The sequence below is a fragment of the Teleopsis dalmanni genome, chromosome 2 (assembly GCF_002237135.1).
Source record: "Teleopsis dalmanni isolate 2A chromosome 2, ASM223713v2, whole genome shotgun sequence".
NCBI classification, from domain to species: Eukaryota; Metazoa; Arthropoda; class Insecta; order Diptera; family Diopsidae; genus Teleopsis; species Teleopsis dalmanni.
Window position 1 is genome coordinate 12,920,483 of NC_051847.1, and position 12,382 is coordinate 12,932,864.

The following is a 12,382-nucleotide window of genomic DNA, read 5'->3' on the forward strand; positions in this document are numbered from 1 at the left end:
ATAATAGATGCCAGCCTATCTTAAAATAAAGCTAAGGAAAATTAAGGAGTAATAGACATAACATAAATAGTTTCTTAATAATTTAAAGAATTCAGAGTATCTTGGTACAACATGCTTCTGTATAAAAGTACAACTTTAATTGATGTGTAATAAGCCCTAAAATTATTGTAATATAAAAATAATAAGAAGCATTTAATGATCATTAAAAATGATTGTTCATCTTATATTATATATTCATCCTCGAAACTTGCCTTCAGTAATATTGTGTATATATCATAGACTAAAAAAATATTTAATAAACTCTATTAATATTACTTACTTTCAGATTCAGTTTTGACCAATTGTTAGCACAAGATAAAATAATGCCCGGTTCATTTCCTCCAAATAATGACAATTTCAGCAATGGTTTTCCAGCGCCAGTCGAAAGGTTTCTTCAATCACAAAATCGGCGTAAATTTAGTTTTCCAGCAACCATACATTCCACATCACTGCTCGAGGTCAACCAAAACTCAGCGCGCAGAAGGTTGAGCAATGTAAGTGATGTTGTAACGCGAAAATTATCTTATACCATAGGTTGGAAGGCAGCACAAATACCCGCTCAGGACATTATAAACCAGGTAAACAATTTTAACAGAAAAAAAATTTATTACTCATTGCTATGCATTTTAACACTATAATTCCCTTGTCTTACATAAAAAGGGTCGTTGCATTTGTGGACAATATATAAAAAGACGTCTTAGACGTTCTGGATTATTTAACAAAAAGCTGGGACTGCAAAGAATACGTAGCATATTGGGTACTTCTTCAATGAATATAGTACGAGATGTATTTCCAGCTGTAATGGTGGTAAGCATTTGAAATCAATTTTAAATTTATATTTCCCCCTCTTATAATAATTATGTATTTATATTTTTCACTAATTAGCTTGGCGATGAATTGGAACGCATGCATCCACGCGTTTATACCGGCGTAGCTCGCCAAATTTGTCGAACACCAACTGGTGAATTTTCGGTTGATACCTTAACTTTAGTTTTGAGCACTGTGGCAAGAGATCTCTTTCGTACTGATATTACCTGGAGTAAAATTATTTCTTTATTTGCTATAGCGGGCGGACTTTCGGTAGACTGCGTACGGCAAGGTCATTCAGAATATTTAAATAAATTAATGCAAAGTGTATCCGATGTAATTGAAGATGAGTTAGTGCCTTGGATAAATGAAAATGGCGGTTGGGTATGTTTTCAGAAAATTTCAAACTAAAATTGGTTCATTTAAAGTATATTAATTGTCATATACATTTCACATATATCCCAGCTTCATATACATTCATTGAAATTGAATAGAAGCGTCAGTACTTAGTAATATAGAATATAAATGGTTTGGTCTGTCGTAGGCCTATGCCAATAGCCTAAGGTAAACGAAATAGCTTATTCGAATTACAATTAATATACTGCAAGGTTTTTAGGTCTAAATCTAAACTTTTTTAAACTACTTCATGTTATTATCAAAAAGAAGGATTATAATCTTATTGTGTTAACAATAATATAAGATTTGTTGAAAAATTTACAACAGAACTCGTATAATTGAGTTCTTAAGTGTACACTAAAAGACATTGACATCTGTAGAATATTTCAATCTCTGAATCTTCTGGAGTCCTGCAAATGTTATGAAACCGATCCAGAATCTTTAGATTGTCGAATTAACAGATATTATTAAGTTTATCAATAACCTTAACTTGTGTTGGTGTTACTTTAAAAAACTTTCTCCAAAAATCGTAATAAAATTCTCACAGGTAGCGTTACCAAAGGTTCCTTCTAATAATTCTTTAATTTCTTGGCTGTGAACCTTTCTAATAAAAATAATTTACTTAGATCTACAAAAAGTGAATGCATTCTATGTTTTTGTGTTTTAATAATAGCAAAAATATTGGATTTTTTTTTCACGTTTTCGAGCAAGTACTGTACTTCATAAAAATTAACTTATTTATAGGTATAAAATTAGTCAATAACATTTATTTAACTATTTCTATTTAATTGCAGAATGGCATCAATACACATGTTCATCCAAACAACAATAGTCTGAACTCTTTGGAATGGACCACACTTGTTATTGGCTGTAGCTTCGGATTATTTTTATTATTTTTACTAATAAGGTTTATTATCATATTTTTGATACCTTAGTTGAAAATAATTTTATTTTATTTAAGAATTTTAAGAATAATTGAATTTTATGTTAGTAGAGTTAAGTAGAATTATGTCAAACGCTTAAATCAAATAAAACGTTTAAAGCTTAACACCTAAACGTCAAAGTTAAGTGTGTTGAAAAGCACACAAAGTTAAGTGTTTTGAACTTCCATGGTGAAGTTAAGATTTGTTGTGGTTAGTATATGCAAAAACAATAATTTATAATTTTTGACTAAAGTTACTGTAGAATATAGCTAGCTCGCTCATACACACGTATTCACTGCACAATGATCATGTATAAATAATATAAACTTAAAACTCGAAAGCACTTTTCTCAAAATAAAGAGTAGGTAACTTTTAAGCTTTTTCGCTCAATTTATATTTGTTTTGTTTTAATATTTTTGTTGTATTATTTTTTTTTATTTTCTTTTTTGTGTTTTACTGTTTCAACTAGACTTTTTAGACTCAGTCTCAGTATAGTTTGCATATCGGTTGAAAGATCAAATCGTTTAGTCTAAATATTTATTGTGTGATTTGTTCTGTACGTGTTCTGCTCCGCAACTAAACAAATTCTGTAGTCAGAAATTTTAGAATTTGTTGATTTTTGATTTTAATTTAATACTTCGTACGATTTATTATCAATGTAGTCTTGGCTGACATCTAAGACTGAGTGTCAAAGCACACATTCGTAAAGCAGAAAAATATATTAGTAAAAAATTATTAGTAAAAAAAAGATCTTATATGCATACTTTAATTTAACAAGATCAACTAAGTCAACAAAGGTAATAACTACTGTTGCTGGCAATTATTTTGATTAAAATAACATTTGTTTGTTTGCTAAAATTTTTAGGAAAGTAATAAGTTTTGAACTCCATGCCTCAAGTGCTGCTAAGCTTAGGTTACGTGTAAGAAGCGAAAAACAAAAGCAGAAGACAGAAAAATATCTCAACATTGCGCGCCCGTGCCAGAAACGTAAAGTTTTTATGGTTTGTTGTCTATTAAACAGATATCAAACCACCTGAACATACTGTGGAGCAAAATTGTATGAACGTAAGTCGGTTAAATATTTGCCTCTTCTTTCTATTCCCGACTAATTCCACAATTAAAAATTTTAACTAAAACACACTTAAAACTTTAAAATTATAAATTAAAAATATGTTAAATCTATTTTCAATATTATATGGAATCATAATCCTAAAAGCTGCGGAATAATGTCAAAGTATTAACTAAGTATGATATAATTTTTGTTATTTAACTATTCTAAGGTTATCTCTAGAATTTGCATTTTAAATATTATTAAAATTATTATTACATAATTCATTGACTAAACTAAAATATAATTACTTACTGGCATCAAAGTTTCACTCTAAAAAATAAAAGATATTTTAATATATTTGAATTTGAAGCTGAACTCATTCATGAACTCATTCATATATATGTAATATAGATATATAACTGTGTAACGTAACAACATTCTAAGCTAGCTGACCTTATGGATTACGCGGAAAATGGAAACTTCAAGTATCACCTCAAAAAGCTAACTCTTGCTGAGGAAGACACTTGCAGACTATGTCTAGAAGAAAAGGAGACAGCGGTGCATATATTGTGATTGTCTTGGGACACTATTGGGTTGGTGATGACTTGACAGGCAACCTTAAGCTAAATCAGCTGCTTGCATAAACAAGTGATGTAGTTATGCGAACAAAAGCCACTCTAGCTTTAACTCAATAACGACATCCGAGAATCGAAGGACGAAAAAGGAGTCAAGTCGTTTTGTGGTCTACTTCGGGTAATCCTTTACTTCAGTGGGGCCACTTCTTGAACAGTGCGCTGTTCCAACGTCCCACAACAAACAAATAAAAATATAATAAACAATACAAAGCGGTAGCAAAAAACGCAATTCGATTTATAGTATATTACCGCTTTGTACTGTTGCTATGTCAATCGGTTATCGGACTTGTTACTTTAAGTAATGAATACTATCCATGCGAATGAGTATAACTACTACTGCGTTCGTTCGCGTTCTGCGATTTCCATGACATTAATTCCATTACTTTCATCTGACTTTTATAGAACAGAAAATCACCTGAAAACAGAAGCCCAAGAATATTCTAATATTAATGAAATTCAGGCTATAATAGAACACAAAAATTTGTAAAGGAATGAACACAATTTGCCCCAAATTTCTTTATTGCCTCTAATAATAATTTGTTTTCATTTTTGAGAACTTTTCTTTTACCTAACTGTCATATATAACTAATCACAATTTTTCTGTTTAATCAAATACTGTAACAACTTCCTATCTTTTCATATAATCACCTATACATATATCCTACACGATAGATATGTAAATTTTATTATTTTTATTTTTTCACAATCATTTAAAAAAATGTTTTATACAACAATTGTAAGTTATATTAAAAATTTTGTAAAATAATGATATTATTATGTTGTATTAGCTATTATAAATAATTTTATATAAATTTTTTTAAGTATAGATCTCAAACGAAGTGAGAACGTATGCCTTCACCGCAGCCAGCCAGATTGCGACCAAAAACAAAATCGGCATCATTAGACCAGGATAGGTTTTTACAAAATCGTAAATCTTCAGAATGGAAACTACACGCTCAAACTTCATTAACCCGTGCACCATCAACTTCATCACTAGCAAGCACAGTAACGGCAGGCAACTATCAAGAATATAAAATGGAGATCATAAATCAGGTAACCTAAAAATACCAACTAATATCTAACTTCAACCCTACATCTTCAGTTAGTGTACTTTTGAAAAAAACTATTGTATATAAAATTTCACATGAGGCACAATAGGTATATGTCAAATATCTTAGAATTTCATTGTCTCTTTCCATAATATAAAAATTCTATGGGAATTCTTAATATATCCTCCGGTTAGAGAAGGAACTTTAAAGGGTATTGAACTCGGTGTGTCGAGGGTAATATATAATATTGCAAATCCACCTAGTGCCCATACAGAAGTTTTTTGCATAAATGTTTTCTTATTTTTATTTCATGTTTTCAGTACATTTAAAAAGCAATCTTTACTTTTCATTTCATTCTTTTTTATTTATTTTTTTCCCCCGTTTTGGTGCTGTTACAATCACTTTGACTTTTGTTTATTTTAATCCATAAATGAGCTAATGCACACTACCTGCATGTGCGTGTGAAGTGAAATGATTTACTTTCTAATTAATATGAATTCAATTAAGTAGATCATCTTAGGTAGTAAATAATAAAAAAATCTTTTAAATATAATTAAATATATTTATATTTAAAAAGTAAATATTTTAGTAATATAAAAATAAAAAAAATTATTTTGATCATTTTTTTATATTTTTAATTACTTGAAAGCTTGCGGCCCATCATTGATGGCAATAAACCACTCAATGAATTACTTAAAAAAAACCGAAAAAAACATCAAACGTTTCTAAATTGATTACAAAATATCTAAATACAAGGAAATATTATAGCTAACATTTAACATTATTTCCCACCCACCATTTAGAACCATTCCAGTTACTCATTATCGCTTCAATTAGTTTCAAGAGCCGCAATTCGGATCACTTAAGAGGAATTTTTGAACTTATGATGAAAAGGTGTGAAAAACCAAAAAAATTCCTACGTAAAAGCAAAATATAAGTAAAAATTTGTGGAAACGCTTTTTACTCACTAAAAATTATTTTTATTAAATTATGCAGTACATAGCATTATAAAAAATATTAATTATTATTATCTCACTTAATTATTTGTGAATAATATTTAATGTTCTTAAACTCTTAAAAGCTGTTTAAAATGTTAATGATTTCAAGGTTTTGATTTCTGTCGCACAGAAATTAAAATTATTTACTCTATTTTATAACATGTATATATACATATATAAACGAACATGTATAATTACTGGCGTGTCAAATTATTAGAGACCTTAAGTAGTTAGACTTATTGATTCCTCAAGGTAGAAAGAAATTGTGGTACACTGTAAAAATTTATAAGTAATTTATGAACATATGTAAAATGCAAAATTATTTAACCTTTAAGAATTTTTATTTTAATATGTATCTATTTACTTTTTATGTTTTTTGCTTCATCTTAACAAATTTGGAACAAATAGTTATCAATATAAAGACATATCCTTTAACTGAAAGCAAAAGGTACACAATATAAGAGTGTAAAAGTTATAACCCTTTTAACCTAACCATACATACAGGCAACGTATCTAACTATATTCTATTATACCTGAGACCACATCTCGAATTGATGTCACTAATGACCGAAAGATATAACCCTTTTAACCTAACCATACATACAGGCAACGTATCTAACTATATTCTATTATACCTGAGACGACATCTCGAATTGATGTCTCTAATGACCAAAAGATCGAGAAGCAACACTCTGTGCGATCCTATTCAACCTACCTATCTATGTAGCCTGGCTATATGCAAACAAAAAAATGTAGAAGATGTAGATCATGCATTTTCTATTTTTTTATCTAAATTAATCAATGTTATTTAAATTAATACTAACAATGCACTCTATTTAACATAACTTTTCTTAATATATATAATACAAAATATTAACAAATCTTAAAGTTTTTCTTCAGTGTTTTCACTTTCACCAAATTATTTTCGCATGTATAATCGTATTGGGCTTAATTTCATATATAAAAATGTTTACATTTAAATTTTAAGTTGATCGATCAATCACTTCAATTACAAATATACACGAAAAAAAAGAACTTGAAATTTATTTTAATATCTTGTGTAAACCGTAAATCCACAGAGCAATAGAGAGTACATATATTTTCTTAGCAAAATAAACTTATTGGTTAAAATAATCAAAGATTTTAGTGTACCTGCTGCTTATAGTTAAACAATGGAACTATTTTAGATTTTTATGAAAAAAAATGGAAATATTTTAAAAGTAACAATTTTAATAAAAAGAAAAGTACCAATTTAGTTAAATTTAGAAGTTATATTCTGGGAAATTTATAGGTTTTCTGGAAATAATATTTCTTTCCAGTTACTTAAATAATTAAATAAGAATACCTTAAGACAGTCGGCCAGAAATTGACGGCCAGGAAGATTTTGCTGTGTATTCGCTGGGTTTAGCAGAGAATCATCTATTATGAGCTGCTCTCCTACTGCAAAACTCTTAACTCGGAACTGCACTGTCAGCAATTAGACTGTCTAAAAGAAGCAATCTCCCAGAAACGTCCAGCTTTGGGGAATAAGAGAAGAATTGTGTTCCATCAGTACAAGTTGGAACACACACATCGGTAATAAGATCAATAACAAGAAGATCTTATTAACGTTATGAATAATGAATATTAATAACCATATTAATATAAATCTTAAAAAAGTAGTTAATAGCTTTATAAAAACAAGACCGACGTTATCAAAAAATTATACAAAATTAAAAATTTAGAAATTATATTATATAAAAAAGACAATAACTTACAAATGTTCATTATTTTTTAATTAAATTTTAATTAAATTTTTTAATTTGGCTTGAGGAACCCTCCTTATAATAGTATAAGTGATTTATTTATAAATGCAATTACTTCTCATTTTTAAAACAAATAAAAAAAATAACAAATATTATGAATAATATATATAATATGAAAATATTAAAACACAAACTAAAAAGATTTTATGAAAAACGTTTTTATTAAAAATCATTTTAGAGAGTGTATAAGTAAACTTATCTCCCTAAGAACTATAACGCATGGAAGGGATATAACTTAAACATAATTTATTTAGAAAGATTTGCTATTAATAATCTTAAATTTAGTTATTAATCAATTGTTTATTGAGTCGCAAATGAAATATTAATAGCAAACAATTATAGCAACAATTAAAAATGTAGTATTAAAATAGATCTAACAACTTTAAATATATTAAAGTTATATAAATATATAAGTTAGGTTAGGTTAGGTTATGCTGACAGACGATATTGTATATATACAGGGGAGTCCCAGTTTATTACTTAATATTTTAATATTAACTCAAAATTCATTGAAATTATTTTTTTACTAGCTATGTCATCCCACATGTTGCTTTTGGTTTAGTCGATGCTATGAATTGAATAATTTCAAGTTAATGAACACAATTCCATCTTTCCAATTGAAAGGTGACTACCTACATTGTGTGGCGGCACGTCGCCACTCAAACATGCAATACTTAAACCTTTTCTATATATATTTTTGTTTGGGAAATGTGTTTTATGTTTACCGCTCGTAAATTAAAATTGGCACTCATTCCGTATTGTTTTTGGCGTATTGCCTAATAATATTTAATTAAACTGAAACGTTTAATTTTATAAGGAAATTAAAACTCACAGTATGTGTAAATGATATTTTACAAATGTTTCAAAAATATGGAAAATTTTACTTTCAAAGAATTATTTCAAAATTTTCATTCATAAAAATGTACAGGTGTTTCTTCGACCGCAGACATATTAGTAGTAATAATAATAAAGCCTTGTTCTCTGTCAAAAACTCTGAATTGCCTCCATATTGGCCATAGGCTGTCAATAAGATGGTGCCATTTCTATTTTCTCTCCGCTTATTCTTTTACTTTAGCTATATCGTTATATGTTCTCTATATTCTCAAGTTTCTGCGCCATATGGACAATTTTCTTAAGGTATCTCTTGACTTATAAATCAAAGTTCTTGCACATATTTCTTTATGCTTTTCTGTAGCGTGTGGCCAACTCCGTGCATTGCAATATTGATATCATGCATTCTTGTTTGAATCCAAAACACGTCGTTCAATAAGATGTATGACCAAAATTTCTTCAGTATTTTCCAATATTATCAACTACAAAATGTGCACAGTTTGCGTTGTATTTTTACGATTTTGAGTCAAATTTCCATCAGTATGCAGACTTTCATCTGTCTTTTCATAAATTGAGGGAAATAGTAAATAATGTCGATATGGCAGCGAATGTTGGTATTTACTAGAATTTCGAGTAGTGTAAATTAGATAAAAAACTTTTAACCAGAAATAATAAATAAGTGCAATAAATAAACAAGTAAATATTTAAAAAGATGCAGTGCAAAAAATTCTAAGTAAATTTCAATTTACTTTACCTCAATTTACTCGAACTCGCACACGGTCTTTAAAACAATTAATTTTTTTAAATATTTATTATGTTATGATCAAACGATTTTTAATAAAGTGTAGTAGTAGTAGCCTGCAAAAACTCTTTAATATATATAAAAAATAAAAAAACAACAAAGCAAAGATATTATCTCAATACTTACAGAAATCATCATTGGACACTGTCTCATAGGTCGACATGCCTTAAGGATGGGTCTCACGTCCAATGATTACTGCATAATGTGCAGTAATAATGCGGAAGGGGAGACCATCAAAAACCTCCCCTATTTCAACTATTTCAAAAACTTCAGCACATAATAAAAAAAGTATAAATAAATTGGACTGTCATCAGCTGGGGGACATCTCATGTTGCCAGTGTTTCTTTAACAAAGCTACGGAAGTTGAATTGATTTAGGAGAAGTAAAAATTTGTGTTAGACATATAACTAATAACAGCTCTTCAACAGCAAAGAATAATGAAGTAATAAAAAAGTGTATTAATTACCTAATGAGTCTCTTTATGTTGTCAGTTCTAAAACCCATTAAACCCATTAGTACTTCTTTAAAAGTCGCTAAGCGCAATTATTTGTGGTTATAACCGACTTAGCTTTTATATAATGTAATGAATAAGCAATGCAAACACTTTCTTCTTAAAAAAGTACATTTAACATAAAACTGCATTTATTTTTTTATTCTAAAAAAATAGATTTTTTAATAGCTATGAATGTTTTATGTATAGCTTAGGTATAAATGAAGCTTAACTACAAATATGTTATTAAATAATTTAAATAATGTTTCTTTTCAGGGCAAATGTCTTTGCGGGCAATACATACGAGCGCGTCTTAGACGGGCTGGAGTACTCAATAGAAAGGCAACACAACGTTTACGTTCCATATTGGAGCCTTCCTCAGATATTGTATATGAAGTGTTTCCAGCCTTAAATAGTGTACGTTTTCTATATATAATATACACATAATTATATTAAATATGGTATATATTATTAAAATAATAACAATATATTATCTTACAGATGGGTGAAGAGCTGGAACGTATGCATCCACGCGTTTATACCAATGTCTCGCGGCAATTATCCCGTGCACCATTTGGTGAACTGGAAGACAGTGATACAGCGCCTATGCTGTTAAATTTAGTGGCCAAAGATCTCTTTCGTTCAAGCGTAACATGGGGCAAAATAATATCGATATTTGCCGTTTGTGGTGGTTTTGCCATCGACTGTGTAAGGCAGGGTCATTACGATTATTTACAATTTTTAGTTGATGGCATGGCTGAAATAATCGAAGATGATCTGGCATATTGGCTAGCGGATAATGGTGGTTGGTTGGGCTTACAACGTCATATACGTCCACAGGTTGGGCAATTTACCTTTCTCGGTTGGTTGTCGTTGTTCGTGGCTGTGTCTTCGGGCGTATATGTTATCTCAAATTTTATTAAGCATATTGGTTGCCATTTGTATTCATTGTTATTTTAATGAGTAGTCAATTTATATTTAAATTTTATTTAGTTTGTTTATGTTATATTTTATTAAACTCATTGCATTGTTTATTAATAATAATTAATTAATTAGTTAAGTTGCCCATAAAGCTTAGTCTTGATTCCTTTCTTAACTAAAATATTAAAATAATTTTAATTATTTAAAATGTTTAAATAAAAGTTTTATTAACAAAACATCGCACTGATAAATATATTTCATTGTTTAATCGATTTACATTTAATTATCCATCAAATATATTTAAAAAAAAAACTGGCGGTCGGAACTTGTCTGTGCCTGTTCCGACCATTTATGTGTTCCATCCTTGTCTAGGGGAGTGCTAACTTGCTCTCCTTCCAAACAACACAGCATGGCAAGTTTCATTGCAATATTTATTAGAAATATTTATAGAAATTACACATGAGAATTATAAATATGCAAATCATTTGTATTAATACTATTTATAGAACATTAAACAGTGTTGTAAAAGACTTAAATAGTTATTAGAAATATTTACATACGCAATAATATATATTTTTTCCGATTAACTACCCTAAAATTATGACTCTTTATATATCCATATTAATGTATTTATTAATTTGTTAAACATTTACAAAAAAAAAATAATTCTCTATAAAACACTCATTGGCTCCACAGATAAAAAATAAAAAAAAAGTTTTGCAAAATTAGTTACAAATCCAGCAATAATATAATATAATAAATCAAATTCCTATGTATCTATACCTACATTTTATTACATAGTATCAGTTACCAGCTGTATATATTGAATGTATCGATTTTAATTAATTTCTTTATAATATGTTTAGTCATATGATAATAATAACCACATTCAGTTCAATTTTTTGCATCGTAATATCATGTAATACACATAAGCACAATTCGATGTTTTCCTAAATTTCATCATATCTAACAGTATTTCGAGAAAACAACAAGAGACTTTTGCATTAAAAACTAAAAATGTTCTATTGAACAACAAAATTTGACAGATAGAGAGTAAATCTAGATTGAATACAGATTTATCCATTGAAAACGGCAATACATTATTCGAAAAACTGTTATACTTTATATAATTTGTGTACAACACTTAAAATAAAAATACAACCTAGTGAAAAACATAATCTATGGCAGAAGTTGCTTTGTATTATGACAGTTCTGGTTTAAACTTGTAATTATTTTGTTGCTTTATTTCATGATTTTAAGCATTTTGATATTTCAAGACAAAATTAAAATTTTAATAAAAATATTTAAGTGCAGAAATGTTTGCGTCAGTCGGTTGCGATGATATGTTACCGCGTGCCGCACCTAAACCAAGCGATATGACCGAATCTGTTGTTGCACCAACTGTGCCTGAAGTTTCTTTATTGCAAGAAAGTTTAAAACAACCTCCAACGAATGCAATGCCAATAAAACCTGCAATTAAATCTTACTCAGAATTCAAAAAAGCGGTTTTACCAAGAGTTACCTTCACTTCACCTGGACTAGACCCACCTGCCGTTAGCGCAAATAAAGATCTAAATTTCAATAAATGTGATCTTAACCCATTACGGCCAGCAATAAGTGCAACAACACTTTCAT

The 12,382-nt window shown here is 28.8% G+C and overlaps 2 protein-coding genes and 1 non-coding gene across 3 annotated transcripts in view; 2 read left to right on the forward strand and 1 right to left on the reverse strand.

The window, feature by feature from the left end:
- The first annotated feature begins 334 nt into the window (after nt 1–334).
- On the forward strand, nt 335–10,822 carry LOC119673956. The gene is made up of 8 exons (XM_038085074.1): nt 335–617; nt 700–846; nt 925–1,230; nt 2,037–2,174; nt 3,031–3,034; nt 4,696–4,904; nt 10,103–10,243; nt 10,328–10,822. Exons 1-8 carry the CDS (start codon nt 363–365, stop codon nt 10,784–10,786), a joined length of 1,659 nt encoding a protein of 552 aa, XP_037941002.1. The 5' UTR covers nt 335–362; the 3' UTR covers nt 10,787–10,822.
- Nucleotides 10,823–11,054: 232 nt separating this feature from the next.
- On the reverse strand, nt 11,055–11,153 carry LOC119686655. Its single transcript, XR_005253052.1, has one exon. It is a non-coding gene; the product is annotated as a U6atac minor spliceosomal RNA (small nuclear RNA).
- An 807-nt stretch (nt 11,154–11,960) lies between these two features.
- LOC119673957 overlaps nt 11,961–12,382 on the forward strand; it is a 3,532-nt gene continuing 3,110 nt past the window's right edge. Inside the window, exon 1 of the mRNA XM_038085075.1 lies at nt 11,961–12,382. Within this exon, the coding sequence (XP_037941003.1) occupies nt 12,064–12,382 (319 nt within the window). The 5' untranslated portion in view covers nt 11,961–12,063.